The sequence below is a fragment of the Sardina pilchardus genome, chromosome 2, assembly GCF_963854185.1.
Source record: "Sardina pilchardus chromosome 2, fSarPil1.1, whole genome shotgun sequence".
NCBI lineage: Eukaryota > Metazoa > Chordata > Actinopteri > Clupeiformes > Clupeidae > Sardina > Sardina pilchardus.
Genome location: NC_084995.1, coordinates 24,272,743 through 24,289,853, shown reverse-complemented (window position 1 = coordinate 24,289,853; position 17,111 = coordinate 24,272,743). Strand labels below are relative to the sequence as shown.

Sequence of the window (17,111 nt, the reverse complement as noted above, 5' to 3'; positions counted from 1 at the left end):
AAAAAGAATTAAACAAATTTGATGAGACTATCTAACAGATGGAATTTGCAGTGATCTTTATACTACTGATTAGGGATGCAACGGTTTTCAATAATTTATTGAACCGTTCGGTTTGGCCTGTTCGGTTCAATAGACTCACCTAAACCGCAATCTTTCGGTATACGCGACATTAAACTTTTTATTTAATACAAGGTTATTGCACGCGCGTAGCCTGGGAGCGATAGTAAGGAGTGCTTAGGACCCGGGGGATGAGTTTTCTCTGACTGTTCAGCTTGCCTCTCGTCAACCTTGCAACAACCAATCAGAATTTTACTGAATTTCCCAAGACCCAATAGGCACGTTGAAATGCAAATGAAGGAGTCATGTGAGAAGAAACAAACTTTACCGGCGGCTGCACGATCATGGCGACATTCGAAGTAGCCTACGAACAAGTCAAAAAGACCGTCAGTAAACAAAGCACAGTGTGCAAGCACTGCTTCACAACGATCACCTAATAAAGGTAACACATCCAACATGTCGGCCCATTTGCGCCACCATCACCCGGCTGTAACCTTAGTGGAGCAGCACGGAGAGCTAGTTTGCCACCGAAAACCCAACCATCCATTGCTGCAGCCTTTCGGCAACAATATTCCTATAATTCCCAAAAACACAAAGACATAACGAATGCGATTGGCGTGTTCATAGGAAAAGACATGATGCCCTGCCGGGTATGGGATTTCGCTACATGATAAATGTTCTCGATCATCGCTTCAATATCCCCTCCGGCACGCATTTCAGCAGTAAGATTCCTGAACTGTACGAAGTGTGTAAGAGATAAGTTGAAAGTGACTTTTAAAGTTTACATTTTATGCAACCTACTTAATATTACAAAAGGGCTGTATGTTCTGTAAGACAACAGGTAAGGGATAATCAACGACGCGCCGTGCGTTTATAGGAAAATAATGCACGTTCGAAGTGGTAATAAGGACCCGACGCCGCAGGCGGACACTTCGATAAGTGCATTATTTTCCTAGAAACGCACAGGGCGCGGAGTTGATATCCGCTTATATACCACTGCTACTATCATTTTCATTTATATTGCCTCTGTCTTAGATGCAACATTGCTGTTTTTACCGTTACATTCACATTGGCGAATTAATATTCAAGTGTAATAAGCCCAAAAGAAGGGAACTACATCATAGCCGTGCGGTATATAGAAAAATAATGCACGTTTCAAATAGCGCACCACAATAGGAAATTTGACCAAGCAGTGGTATAATAAATAAATAATTACACATTACTTTATGCTGCACTTCACTATGGATAATATTGCCTGTTTATGACAGAAGGCAATGATGGTGTTCTTTTCTTATAATACATTTTTGTGATTCTGCTTCATCTGTGTCTGGCTATGCATTTAATATTTACTCTGCAAGTGTAAGTAGAAGCACATTGTTGATTTGAAATAGAAAAGGCAAATATAACCTCCTGTATGCTAGAGCCAAGATAATATTGATATATTGAAACCGAACCGTTACCGTGGCCCAAAAACCGTGATACAAACCGAACCGTGGCAAAACTGTACCGTTGCATCCCTACTACTGATACACACAGCAAAAAGAAAATCTTGCAAAGATGGTAAATGCAGGCTCCCTCACCAACATATTGTTCCTGCAGTCTAGAGCACTTTTCAAGATCTTGCTGCAGAGCTGAGGGGATTTGAAAAAAAGTAATGTTTAAAGGAATCATCTGACTAAAACAAAGTGTATAAAGTTGATCATCTGAATCTGTTCTGTTTTTTTTTGTTTTTTTCTTTTGCGGGACATTTGTTTTGGTCATCTCTCAGTGGAAGGTCTTACCAGTATTCTGCTTTTGGCAATCAGAGTTTTCTTTGATCTGCAATTCCAGCCGTTCTTCCAGCACTGGGTAGAGTTAAAAAAAAAACATGAAATAATTACAACTCATTCCTCGGCACTTTTTCAATAAGGTACAGTTTGTGTGTAAATTAGATATCGAAATTACATGACAGATATCAAAACCACAAGGTTGATGTTTCCCTGATCATGACCTAATTGCTTATGTTGAGTGTTGCTATTTAGGTCTACCCAATGAGCATTGAGCTTGTTTGATTTAAGGAACTTACTAGAGATTTTGGTAGCCAACACCTGGTCTTTCTCATGGGTGGTAACCTCCGTCTGCTTGATTTTTTCAACCAGTTCAGTTACTTGGATAACTGAAGGCAATGAAGACATGTACTGGTAAGTTTCATGACAGCAAATCATAGGTAAAAACGTTGGATGCTGAGAGAGTTAATTCAGCTGAATTCAGATGAATGGTTGACTTTCTTTTCTCACCAAGTTCTCCACTCTTCTTATCAGCAATTTTCAACTCATTCGTTTTGTCCTCCAGCTGTCTGTCTCTGATCTTCAGCTGCCCCTCCAGGTCTTATGGAGGATACAGAAAAGAAAATACAGCTGTTAAATCACTCTGTAAAAGCACTCTCGTGCTTTTATCTGAAGTAACCTGTAATTCAGATACAATACCCTTTTTTCATGAGTATGTATGTTTCCTGGAGGCTAACCTCACATTGCTTTATCCGTTGAAAGGATTCCATACAGTCTAGTAAAGCTATAAAACAACATTTGAAAATGGACTGGCATGATTAGTCTGTTACCTTTAATCCGGGCACTAGTTGTTTTCCTCAGTTCATTAATTGTTTCCTTCAGTCTGTCGATTTCACTCTGCAAAGCTTTCATCTCATTTCCTGTGAATTGAATGAGTGAATCAGCGCAACATGACACCAGATTGAAAACAAATAATAATACATGTGAATAATAATAATAATAATAATAATAATAATAATCACTTTTTGTTTGAATGGTCAGACTCACCAAGTTCGGAAAGGGTTTTGTCCTTGCCTAACACCTCTGTTGTCTTGGAGCTGAGCTCCTGCACTGCCTTTTCCAGTCTGATGTTTAAAGCTGTGAAGATTCATGTTGTTATGGAACAGTATCTTGTCCTCAAGTCAACGGTTGTTGACCAATGGAACTCTTTCCACTGAGTCTTCAATGAATTTCAATTACCCTGACAAAATTCTACTGCCAATGTCTTAACACTGAAGAGATACACACCTGCGAGTTCCACTTCATATTTCTGACTGATAATGATTTTCAGTCTTTTGATCCTGGTCTGGTCTGTCTGCGCTGCCAAGATTGCCAGCACTGAAAGAATAGCAGAAGATTGCAGAACCATGTGGACAGTTAATTTGACAGACATCTATGTCAATGCTTGTAATTTGTTAAGAATTGCTGTGCCTAAGTGAATCCTCAAGCCTTTCTCATTTAATTAGAAATAAACTTACATAGCTTGCGTTTGGCGGAACTCTGCAGGCTAACAATAAGACGATTTACATCATTCTGGAGTTCTGTGGAAGGATAGACAGTGTCACCAAAGCTCTAAACCAATATGTGTATTCACAACACGTCTAAGTCAAGAACAGAGGATTCCAGAAGCCATTACTGTAAATGCGGTCTAGGGTGGTCTCGCTCTCAACGCCGGTCTGGAGCTCCCATATCTCCATCAGCAGAGTGATTATTTTGACCGCTGGAAAATTTTAATTCAGTTCAGTTCTGTGCAGTTGAGTTAAAATAGTGATTTTGTGAGAGACAGAAAAGATATATATGCAAAATTGAAAAAAAAAAAAAAACCCAGCTCAGACCTTCCTCAGAACCTTCCAAGCCTTCCTCCGTTAACTCTTGAACCTTCTGTTTGATTTCTCTCTCTTTCTCCTTTAGTTGCTGTGTGAGTCCTGTGCAGAGGGAGATCAGGATCAACACGTAGCCTTGATCAAGGTTTTGCGATGTAATGACATTCATCACATTGTGAACATCAACCTGGAGTTGAACATACAACACCCACCGGTGATATTGGAGGCAGATTTCTCTGCAATGATGGCCATTTTGATCTGTTGCATTTTGATTTTCAGTGCAACCAGCTCCAGAACTAATCAAAGATAGGTAGATTTTATGAGCTTCACTTCAAAACAAGGCTAGTGTTGTTAGTAAACATTGCAGACATTATCAGCTATGAGCATCATGCTTCACTTACGAGGCTTCAGGTCACTCTCTATCTCTTGTATTTTCTCTTCCAGTGATTCTTCCAGCTCTACAGACAAGTGAAAACATGACATGAACAAAGAGGTGGGGACACAACACCTGTCTGTTAAGGTATCTATTCATCCTGTTTCATAGACATATTCTCTTTTTATTAAAGAAAGTACAGTGATCACTTTCTGCATCCAATTCAACCAACATTCATCACTTTCTGCATCCAATTAAAAAAAACATTCATCAATTTGATCTTGTGCGTGTGGACCACGTGAGCAAGGGCCATGCAACGTATACATCTTAGTATACGCATATCTTTATTCTAAGCTCAGCTTTTTTTTTTAAATATATATATTATCAATTCATTCTTTGAGATCGACTAGTAGCTAAATACTGTACAAACTCAACAATCAGCACAAAAGTATATTTGTTTGGGCTTTTTGCCCTAATCCAATAGGGCAGTGAAGAGTGACAGGAAGTGAGTGAGAGAGCGAGATGGGGTGGGATCAGGAAATGACCACAGGTCCCTGTAGGCCTGTACATGGTATGGGCGGTATAGCGCCCCCCCCATCCCCGGCCGGCCCACATTCTCATGCCCACAGCCCACAGCCCACATACTGACAGATTTACTGAGAGTGGGAGCTTACTTTTGACCTTGTCCATCAGCGATGAGCACTCGAAAGACATGTCTTGCAGCTGCTGCTGAAGTCCTGTATAGAAACGAACAGTCAGTTACGGTACTCAGTGTTCCTCGTGGTTTGTGCAGCAGATCTCTGAGGTAGTGAGCAGTCATATAAACATGTGATAGGTTGCTAGGTGTATTGCACCATACAACGTTCTTATATACTGTACATACATTTAATTAAATAATAATTAAAAAAAAACATCAAACAAGAGAAATGGTGCTTACTTTTGTTCTTGGCTTCAAGTTTCAGGATCTCCTCCTCTTTGGCATTCAGTTGCGTCTGGATGTCTGTTTCACACGCACATAAGAACATTCAGTCAGTCAGCTGATAAACATGCATGTTTCTGAACACCATAATTAGATGTGAAACCATCAATTTACATGGAATTGAAATATGTGGAAATTCAACACGGGGCACTTATATGACACATTTTATGCATTTATGCCAGATCACCATTAGGGAACACTGGCAAAACATTTTGACCTAACAACCAATTTATTTTTGAGAGGGGGAAATCTTGAACGCCTGGACACAACAGGACCTTTTTGCATAGTGGAATAAAGCATACTCACCAATAAGAATGGTTGTTGTATCAGTCTGTCCAGTACATTCAGTTGCTTGCATCTCACTGATTTGAAATTGCTGGGTGATGATCTTCAGAACTGAAAGGGTAAAGAAATCCCCATCGTGTTGTAATGAGAAGTCACATTGTGATTCTGGCCCTTCCCATATTAAATTACAACTGAGACTCACTGAGTTTATAGTCAGTATTGTGGACCTCCTGGAGCTCTGTGACTTTATCCTTCAACTGGTCATTTTTGTTATTTATGACCTTCTGTAGCTCTGACGGACAAACACAATCAAAATGGTTAGATAGTTCACAAAATATCTCTTTCCTGATATATGTTCCCAGCCATTCCCCTCTGTGTTTTACCATGTACCCACACTGATTACTGCGCAATATGACTGCTGGGCTAGACCCCACCTCACCTTTGACCTTTGCCTATCTATCTCCTAGTTCAATTTAAATGTATTAGTCATATGTATGTACTGTATGTATGTATAACAAACTGTCAAACATGACAGAGTTCTTCATCATCTGTCTTGTCAGTTTATCTAATTCTGGGCTGTTCAAGGATCCGTTAAGAGTTTGCATCATCACTTGAGTTTAACAAGTTTAAACTCTACTTTCTTTCTTTCTCAAGCCTTTTTGTAAGAGCTGACATTTGGAGGAAAAAGTCCTGAATAATCTAACCTAACCCACAAACAACATTTTCAGTTCACATAACCTTACAAGTGACAGTTGTTAAACTGAAGGAGAAGCATAAATTAGAAACATGGCTGAATTCCTTGTACCTTTGTTCTGGTCCTCTACTATCGTCTGTTGAGCTTCTATTTTGCTCTGTAGCTCACGTATCTCTTTCTCAATGATAATGATTTGTTTAGCTGAAAAGACAAAATGAAGAAATTTGTTCAGCTTTTCAACAAAAAGGATGTTGTCCATGACAGGACATGAACATACCAACCAATTTAGGCTACTTTACAAAATGGCAGATGCCTTTAGCACGACTTTGACCCTTTAGCCTGAGTATAGGCCACTCCTTTACTTACATGTGGAGGAATGAGAGGATTCACGCAACTGTTTCAGCTGACTGATTTTCTCTTCCAACTGTTTTTTTTGTTCTGTTACACACACACACACACACACACACACACACACACACACACCACACACACAGTATAAAGACCAAATGCACTTTAAACATCAGCAGCATAAAAGCAGACAGTTTTATAGTAATCATAGTGACTAGTGAATTTGAAATGTATGGTTAGATTTGACAGAATTGCAGGTTAAATTCATGTTGTTGCTTTTTTGCCACACAACATCTTTTCAGGTGTGCAGACAGGGGGTACTCACCAGAAATTGTATCTTTAGACTCCTGTATGAATTTCTGTAGCCTGATGTATATCTGCAAAATCTCATTTTGCAATGTAGTGATTTCTGCGACTGAAGCCAAAAGACAAGCATATAGACTTTATTTAAAGCAAAGAACGGTAGCTAGCCAGTACAATGCTGTTCAGTGACCTCACTCCCTGACACTGTAAGAGATGCTAGCGATTGACACTAGCACTGAGTAGCATACAGTAAACAGATCAAACTCACTCATTGTGGAGCTCCCATCAGTACTACTCTCCTCCAGTTCCTTCAGCTTGTTCTTCAGCTCCTGCCTCATTGCTGTTTGACAATAAATTCATTCATGGATGGATAAGTAAATCAAAAATACAGTTAATTATCCATTAATTAGTCATTTATTGAATTAACTATGCGATCACCCAACTGTTTTCTGTGTTGCACTCTAATATAATCTATGGTTTCTCTAATCCAGCAGGGGGCATAGGGAGACTTTCCCAGTGTCATAAATGTCAACACCTCTTCTCATCCTGTATGTATTCAGCGCAAAACATTCTGGTGCTCATATGAAAGTATAAGTAAGACAAGCCCATGATCTGTAATTAAGTGTGCTACACAACTCATTTCATCACCCCTAAGAGTTTTACCAAAACATGATGCTTCCAAAATCATACTAGCATGCATTCTATTGTTGAAAACTGTACCATATCTCTGTGACAGTTAATGCTAGAAACAAATGGAGCACAAATATTAAAAGAAAATGAGTTTTCAGATGATACCTTGATTTTGCATGTAATTAGAACTGAAGGCAAAACATAGCCTACCTAGTCCGAAGATGCACTTAAAATATTATAATCATAAAACATTCTATTTCAATCTGCAACATTCTTTTCTACTTTGTTGACATTAATTGTCAAAAAAACAAACAATGACCTCATAGCTCATTTGAACTATTTTCACTTACCACATAGCAATTATGGCCCATCACACACCAAGCATTTAACTCAAACTGACCATAGCCTATCCGATGTCCAGTTTCACTAACTGAAAAAGGGGTCGAGGTTGAGATCTGTTAACCCAATTAATGTTTGTAGTTATTGTTCTGGTACTGTATATTATGTTTTCATATGTTTTAATTTAGAACTCTATTCTATTAATGGTACTCTATGTCTATTAATTGCACAAGTCATTTTGTGTTTTCAGAGTGCTTGCATAACCAAAGCATAATTTCAAAGCTTGTTTTCCACTGTGCCAGTAGATGTGTTTATCTAATTTCTAGCACAAATGATCTCAGAGATATGCAGTCAGATTAGAATGATCGCACTGCGTAATTAAGTTGAAAGCATATTTTTGCAGTATAGGGAGACACACTATTTGAATATATCCTGTGGGTTTGCAGCACCTCGTTGACCAGGTTGTGGACCCAGGTTGTGATCCTTGGACATCCTAGATTTTATTTTTGTACAACAACCTTTTACAACATCCTATGTCTGACCCCCCCCCCCCCCCCCCACCCCCCAACCCAACAAAAAAGATATTATTGCACATTCAACTGTCAGGGGACCCCGAGAGCAAATCTTCTTTCGTGCTGCTTTAACTTAAATTGATAGTATTAAAAAGTAGTATTAGAAATAAGTATAAAAAAATTCAATTATACTCTCAAAACCTTCTCAGACAGCTGTAGTTGTGTACAGGATATGAGCATGGTCTCTTAGATATAGGTGCACATACCAGCTATTTCTTCTTCTATGCCATCTCCGTTCTCCAGCTCACGAATCTTCTCCTGCAGTGTAATTATTTGCATAACTGCAAAGAAGCACAGAATGTACAAGTCAAGTTCACTCTCTGATTTAGTCCTTGCTACTAACGTCTGTCAGATTTTTGCACCAAATAATGTAAAATAATATGATTTGGTGCTTAATAACACATAAATAAAATTGTAACGATTTTTTCACAAAGTATCCCATTGATCTTGTTAATCTGAATAGCAACTATAGCTAGACTGGGTAAACCCAACCCAATCTGCTGGCGATTGGAAACCTGTCCACGTTTGCTGGAACCAATCACAAACTAGCTTAACCACCAGCGCACCCGGATCATTGGTCTGATTGGTTGAAGGACTATCAAAATGCGCACAGAGTCATTTGAACTATGCCCATTGATCATGCCTCTTGTGCAGCAGAAATACAGTGCAGACTCCCCAGACTAAGTTTCAATCTTAAAAGATTGAGCTTAGTCTGGTGATAGCCATGCTAAACTATAGCTGGGTTTCAGTTCAACTCCTTCAAGGAAATAAGACTAAAGACTGTGCAAAAACTCACTGCTGAAATGTGAATCCAACAAGTGCAAAAACCTGCAGTTCCTTGAATGGGCACTTAAGGCTAGCTCCACAACTGAGTCTTAGCCTGGGTGAAACTATGAACTTGTTAACAAATTTGAGTTTCCTGGTAGTGGAACATGTTAATCCGATGATTTTCTTACCCAATATAGAGGATCTGCCTGCAGCAAGGAGATTCAGTTCAGCCCACTGAAGTTCCTCCTTCTTTTTGGTTAGCTGTTCTTTTAAATCTACAAAACAGAAATTACTCAGTTCAGTTTTTAGGTAGGGTAGTCTTGAGAAGTAAGGTGTGTTTTAACATCTGCATATGTATGCCGAGATACAGTATGAGCAGAAGAATGTGTACATTTATTCATCTACAGTAATAGATTAGTTTATTATCAGTAGGACGTAACGTTAAGAATGCCTTATCAATGTGAATGGTTAGGCTGCTCCGATAATTTCAAAATGAACGCAAAATTAAGTCTACGCCAATTATGATGCTATGACTGGAAAGGCCCTCCAATTGAGTGTTCCCAGAACCTGTTCACAAAGTGAAAGGGTTTGAATCAGGCAAGAAAAACATCTGAGGATAGTGGCGTAAAGATCATTGCTAGGACATGTGGATCTTGGAGTGTGGGTGTACTGTAGATTTGGGATGGGATGTCATCTCCAACTTTCATCTCTTGTTATATTTGAGTGACATCTAGCCCTAAGAGACTTCCCATTGGACCAAATGATTTGAAATTTGCTCCAGAAAGGAAGTGAAGAAAAGAGGAGAAATACCATTTTTCTTTTCTTTATTCTTCTCTCTGGAAATCTTTTCCTCTAAATCTTTGAACTCAGTGTACTTTAGCAAGGCCTGGAGAGCTGGCAGAGGAGAAGGAGAAGAGATATAAAAACATTCAATGGCAAAAATATCAGAGATGAGGTTGTGTAGGCTACTGATGTGTCACACAGTCAGTGTACAATGTAAAAGCGTTATCTTAATTATCCACAGCATGTTGTAGCATGGAAGTTACAGCTGGGTAGTTTATCATATCTTCTGAAAGTCCACTGAACTTACTTAATTTCCCGATAGAGAGTGTTTTGCCGTCTAATTGATCTATCCAGCCAGTCAACTTGTGCTGCATTTCTGTAAGATACACACAACAGCAGTGGGTAAGAACATTTGAACAGTCTTAAAGGAACACTTCACCGTTTTTTCATATTAAACTACGTTATTCCCTTAACTAAGACGAGTTGATACCTCTCACGTTTCACTGAGTGCACTCACTGGCTCTGGCGCGCGGCGCAACTTTGATAGCACTTAGCTAGCCCAATGCATTCATTAGGATCCAAACAGAGATAAAGTTAGAAGTGACCAAACACCTCCATGTTTTCCCTATTAAAATACAGTTACACGAGTAGTCACACGACCAAGTATGGTGAGACAAAATAAAACGTGGTGCATTTGTAAGCAGGTAAGAGGGATAACTATATTGTGTGGCGCAGTAATATCCCCACTCTTGCACTTTTAGTTTCATTTGGAGTGAGGATATTACTGCGCAGAGTCTAAGTGCTCCCAATGTTATTCCGCTCCCAATGTTATTCCTTTAAATGTGGTTTTATGGTCAGTAGACATTAGCAGTTGCCAGAGTGTTGGGGGTGCAAGTGGAGAAGCTCCATTATATTATGTAGGAAGAGGGGAGGGAGTACCGGCCATCTGCAAGCATAACATTTTACAATGATGCATGCAAACATTTTCTTTATATAACTATCATCATGTAGCTGCCATCATGTAGCACATAGCTGCCCCCCACCCCAATTTTTTCCTGAAAATGTTATTTTTGTTTTGGCTTGTTGTCTTGACTGAGAAAGGAAAGTGAAGAGTGACAGGAAGTGAGAGCTGCTAAAGTGAGAGAGAAATGGGGTGAGACCCGGGGAAATGACATGAGTCCGGGTCCCCATAGGCACTTTTGCCACACACCCATTTATGGTAGCCGCTTGCTCCACCACCGCTCCCCCATCCTTACCATAAATTCGAAGGGAAAACATTCCTTCACTTCGTCTGTTATTCACAATTTCCTGCCGGAGCTCCTTCTTCACGTCGAAAAAGTTCTTTTCTAAGAGTTAAGTCACGTATTAGTTATGTGTACAACGCCACAAAAACATATCAAATACATTTTATGTGATGTTCTGATGATGGATGCCACATACCCAATTCTTTGACTTTAGCCTTCTGCGTCTTGACCATAACGTCCATGGTCTTCGCCTTCTCGTCCAAATCTTATATTTATGAATCATATCAAATCATATCTTATGTAAAGAATTGGTCATAATAATCAACAGGATAAGACTGGATCTAACAGCAACACATACTATCTAGAAAGTCTATCGGCATCAGTTTTATAGCAATTAATTCTGCATTGAAATGGGCTTCTTTAGCCATTTTAGAACTTCTGATCATAACATTATTTCAATGAATACACACAGGCCTACACAGTAACATGATGGTATTTTATTTTGCTGTTTACTGCATATACTGTAGTAGCCTAGTATGTAGAATTTGCCAACATGAAATACGAATACAAATATGGTATACGCACTTACCCAGGCATGAATATATGAATGTAGTCTACATCAACATGAAATAAAACAAAGAAAAACATCGTTTTTTTTTATGTAACAACATGAAAACAGAAAGCATGGTTGTGGATTGTACGTGACAAATTCAGTTGCAAAGAGATGGTCTTACCTCCACCTCTGTAGAATTATCAATCTTTCCCTTCAAAAAAGAGAGAAATTGTTTTGAGCTGTCCTGGTTCATTATCATACATCATCCTGTCTACAAGGAGGTGAAAGTTTGCGTGGAACTTACATGAGTTTTAAAAGTGGAGATCAGCTCCCTGTATTTATCCATGACACTCTCCAGACTCCGCAGCACACGGATGGGTTGGGTGCTTTCATTATTGCTAGAAGCTGGAAGAACTGAGACCAAATATGCTTTACATGACACTGCATCAAGTTACCGCTTGGGAAAGCACACAATCCGACAATAGACAGGCCTGCATCAACATTGCATCCACTTAATCAAACAGTTTTTTTTTCTCAATGTTTATTTTTATTATTATTATTTTCATCTACAGCTGTAATAGACAAGAGGCGATGTTTATCTCACCATTTCTGCTGTTGGCACTGAAGAGCACGAAGGGGGAGAGGAGGACGCTCACTAGCAGCACCTGTGACCCCGTCATCATGGCCTCATCTAAATGCTGTGGCAGTGTGGAGCTGCAGAACAGAGCACAGAGCTTTATACTCACCGCAGCACAGAGCAAAGCCCCTTTCACAATATCATACAGTCCTCCTACATCTGGCTGCCAATGCAGTTCCCTTTAAAGCAATACCATGCAGCAACTTTCCACCATTTAATGTACACTAGACAAAAGTAATTTAGGATGCCTGCCATTAGCACAAAGACTTCTATGAAATCCCATTGGGAGTTGGGCCCCCTTTGCAGCTGTAACTTCAATTTCATGTAGTTTATTGTCATTTACTCATAAAAGGAACTAGTAATTAAATTCTTGTGATCAAGAGCCAGTTTAACTTTAAAGAATAAACTGAAAGTAGTAATTAAAACGTATCGTGTGTGTAATGTGTATGTGGGGCGGGCTGATTGCCAGATTAGCACTGAGGCACAGTAGCCATGTAACTTTGGCATTAAATTGGACCAAATGTCAACACTACGATATAAGACATTCCCTGCCAGCCAGCTGGCACAAAGCTGTTGGTCGTTAGTTTGTCGCGGGTGGCTACACTATAGGCCTATTCACCTTGTAACCTTAACGAAGCCAACGAATTTGTTTTTGGCTGTTGTTAATCCCCCACAACAACAGCAATTCCACTGTGTAGCCTACAGACAGAGGAAATAAGTCACATGAAGGTTGCTATTTACAACAGAGTAAAAATATTAATATATCGAATCGCGACGATCTAGTCGCCCGAAAATACCCAAACCTGCAGAGTGTGCCTTTAAGTCATCATGGCATTAGTGTGCTTGCTTTGAGATGCTCGCTCATCACCTTCGTGCTGTGCAATTACTCGTGTAGTAAGTCGAATTCGAATTCAACCTACATGTTCCACACGTTTGCAAGTTTTGACCTCACCTTCACTTCATCCTGCCCCGGTGCGCCACTATACAGAACATCTGCGCGGAGTAGCCAAAATACTTTATTGTAGTCATGTCAGGTTGCCTTGCCTATAACGTTACGACGGTTACGACGTGTAAACTATACCATTCTGCGTCAACATATTCATAATAGACGTTGCAGCCCTAGCAGTGGGGGAGCGTATAGCCTACTTTTGAAAATGTGTAGGCCTACATCTAGCCTAGCCTAGGCTGCACTGGCAGATATTTGGTCAAATTCACCAGCCAGGCAGGCACTCATATTAGGCTACATTATTATTATAATAATCTACCTGCAACTCTCTTGTTTTACCAGCAATTGGCTGGTGCTAATTTCCATGCCTGAGCCTTGTAGTTCGAATATCATTATTTCAGTTTATGCTCGGCCTGAACAATTTCGAGTACGGGGCTGGTCTACTCACGCACGCGCGTAACTTAGCACTGGTCTGTGACATGCAAGGTTTCCAGCCTGAGCTGCAAACGCGGGGAAATAAAATATTTCCATTTAAAATCGGATGTCATTACATCGAAGTTCCTGTGGGTGTAGCGACAGGCCTCCCTATAGGCCTACTTAATACAAAAAGACAAGACTGTGCCATGTTGTGACATTAGTAGGCTAAGCATGGTGTATGCCTATTACTCCTCAAGATGAAGTGTGTTATTTTGTAGTGTTGTGGTGTTCCTTAGTGATCTTGACCTTGTCTCTGCTCAGTGAAAGAACACTGTCATTGCCAACACAGAACAATATAACGGCATACTCATTTGTTCCATTGTCACATTTCCATCAGTAGCATAAATGTCGAAATGTCAGGGTTCAGTTGCTGAGTCAGATGACAATCAACATCTGTTTCTTCAGATAACAGCATGTATCACTGTGTGCGTTATGCTAACTGAACATCACTGAGGGCCTTCAGCGGTATGTGACATTTTCAGGCAACCATCACCACCAGACCCTTCCCTTCATGCTATCACCAGACCAAGCTCAATTTTTAAAGATGTAATATTAGTCTGGGGAGTCTGCTCTGTATTTTCTACTGCACAAGAGGCGTGATCAACGGGCAAAGTTCAAATGCCTCTGAGCGCATTTGGTGCGCCAGGTGTATGTGGCAGTTTGTGATTGGTCCCTGCAGATTTGTAACGGCAGGATAGAAAAATGTGGAAGTTTTCAGCCTGAGCTGCAGGACGAAATCAAATCACCGGCAGATTGGGCTGGGGTTACCCAGTATAGTGATTAAGACTTGTACACCTAACATTTGTGTAATGTCTTAAGCAGTAATAAAATCAGAAGAAAAAAACATAGTTTAGTTGTGGAGACATCTTTGGACCAAGCACAATCTCTGGAATACATTATATCCAAGATTTCAATTCACAACAGGCTCTAGGGATATGCCAAAGTGGCTCCCTGTCAATATCATACAGAAATGTGCCACTTTTTGAGGTTTGTTCTGGGTAGCCTATACAATCCCGTCTCAAAAAAAAAAAGTTGTTACGCTGCATGTGTAAAATGTAAATAAAAACAGAATATGAGAATATCTGCAACTCCCGTAAACCTAATTCAAAATTATTCAAATGTGAGTTCAAAAGGATATGAAAGTGAAAAACTTTTTATTCAAAGTTTCGGGAAACTAACAGAATAAAAACACCCAAACATGGACCATTATCACACTAAGAACAAAGGTTAAAACCAAGTAAAACAGTTACACAACAAATTAAATAAAATATAAAACGATAAATAAATGTAGGGGGAAAAATGCAGAGACATGCATTATAGATTTCAATCATTCGTGCCACTTGTCCCAGCAGCCACAGTTTGGGATTAAAACAGTGTTTGTCAATGCAGAACAACACGACAGCCAGGGATGGGCACAAATACATCAAAATGTATTTCCAAATAAAATACCAAATACCCAATGTATCAAAATAAGATACAAAATACAGCAGCCAAAACATTTATCAAAATAAAATATTGTATTTTTGTATTTTCAAAATACTACAAAATACTTCTTTCTAAAAGCCTTTACTATAGGCTTTTGGAAACTATACTATAAAACAGAAAAAAGAAAGGAAAATTGCAAACTCAAGTGTTGCGATATAAGCTTGTGAACTCAAGTCTTTGTGCTGTCCTTGTGTGAGCTAGTTGTGTCTCCTCAGTTGATGTCTTTAAGCACAACTAACTTCTCAAACAGTGTTGCATTCAGACAACACCTATTGGGCCTGATGATGGTATTGAAATTGTGTTGTGAGTGCAATATGCCTAAAGTGGCATCACAGGGGCTTGACTATGCGAAGGTGCCACAGACAGAGATAGAGATTTGGTGCTACTGTAACCTGCATTGTGTTGAACCACTGCGGTTCAGCCCTGCACACGCCCAGACTCGAACCCGCAAAACAGCAGCACTTCGGATCAGGAGTCGAGCATGCTAACAATCCAGCTAAAAGCCCAGGCTACTAGCTTTCATACCAGCAGCACTTTTGAGGCGTCGGGGAGTGAGGTTTACCAACGTTCCACACGTACAGCTAAGCAAGCTGGCATCCGTTACACCACACTATATTGGTGCACAGTCATGTTGGAATAGCTGGGCTTAGCCCCTTAGTTCCAGTGAAAGGATGAATTCTCTGAAAACAGTCTAACAGTCAGTTTTTGAGACAGTTTGGGGATGGCCCCTTCCTGTTCCAACATGACTGTGCACCAGTGCACAACGCAAGGTCCGTAAAGACAGAGTTTGGTGTGGATGAACTTGACTGGCCTGCATAGAGTGCAGTACATCAACCCAATAGAACACCTTTGGGTTGAATTAAAGCGGAGACTGAGAGCCAGTCTCCTCGTCCAACATCAGTGTGTGACCTCACAAATGCAGTTCTTGAAGAATGGTCAAAAAATCCCATAAACTCTCCTAAACCTTCCCAGTGGAGTTGAAGCTGTTATAGCTGCAAAGAGTGAACCGACATCATATTAAACCCAATGGATTAAGAATGGGAGGTCACTTAAGTACATATGTGAGTCAAGGCAAGTGACCCAATACTTTTGGCAATATAGTGTATTGATAGTTAGATAGATGTCATCACATCCTCTCACAGAAAGTATTTTACAGTATTTTGAAAATACAAAAATACACAACGCTGAAGTATTTTGATACAAAATACAAAGGCATTTTCATCATCTCAATAAAATCCAAATTACAAAATAGTATTTTGTATTTGAAATACGTATTTCAAATACATGTTGCCAATCCCTGACGACAGCATTACTCAATAGTTCTACAGTCATGAGCAACATTTCCATGTCTTAAACTGTAGCATGCCGAAATGTCAGGTTGCAGCTTTTGTGTTGCAGATCAACATTAAGTGTTGTCTTCTTGTGCACTTTCCATTGTTGGTACATACACTATATTGCCAAAAGTACTCGCTCACCTGCCTTGACTCACATATGAACTTCAGTCACATCCCATCCTTAATCCATGGGGTTTATTATGATGTCGGTCCACCATTTGCAGCTATAACAACTCTTTTGGGAAGACTTTCCACAAGGTTTAGGAATGTGTTTATGGGATTTTTTGACCATTCTTTCAGAAGAATTCTTGTGAGGTCACACAGTGAGATTTGATGAGGAGACTGGCTCTCAGTATCCGCTCTCATTCATCCTAAAGGTGTTCTATTGGGTTGAGGTCAGGACTCTGTGCAGGCCAGTTAAGTTCATCCACACCAAACTCTGTCATCCATGTCTGTATGGACCTTGCTTTGTGCATGCACTGGTCATGTTGGAACAGGAATATTGCATGGCTCACATTGCGACATCTTTCCGATAAACAACACCTACTGTATATACCATATACCATATACTGTATTCTAATTTTGTTAAAAAGTGTCAACCAAATGTAAAGTAATATTATTAGTTTTATGTTGGCCTAATTGGCGGGACAAAGGCCTACGGTGAACCTGATTTCTT

General features: G+C 39.8%; 1 protein-coding gene across 1 annotated transcript; it reads right to left on the bottom strand.

The window, feature by feature from the left end:
• Positions 1-1,637: 1,637 nt before the first annotated feature.
• On the bottom strand, positions 1,638-12,238 carry LOC134101691 (putative leucine-rich repeat-containing protein DDB_G0290503; the record flags this gene model as incomplete). The annotated part of the gene is given in 30 exon segments (XM_062555423.1): positions 1,638-1,688; positions 1,839-1,901; positions 2,123-2,212; positions 2,334-2,423; positions 2,654-2,743; positions 2,871-2,960; positions 3,111-3,200; positions 3,341-3,403; positions 3,499-3,582; positions 3,698-3,787; positions 3,898-3,981; positions 4,087-4,143; positions 4,733-4,795; positions 4,996-5,058; positions 5,344-5,433; positions 5,525-5,614; positions 6,128-6,217; positions 6,383-6,454; positions 6,690-6,779; positions 6,936-7,007; positions 8,415-8,489; positions 9,165-9,251; positions 9,787-9,870; positions 10,067-10,135; positions 11,016-11,105; positions 11,200-11,268; positions 11,593-11,617; positions 11,738-11,767; positions 11,861-11,970; positions 12,161-12,238. Coding segments are annotated over 30 exon segments (2,287 nt in total), but the record flags the coding sequence as incomplete, so codon positions are not given.
• Between the last annotated feature and the right edge of the window lie 4,873 nt (positions 12,239-17,111).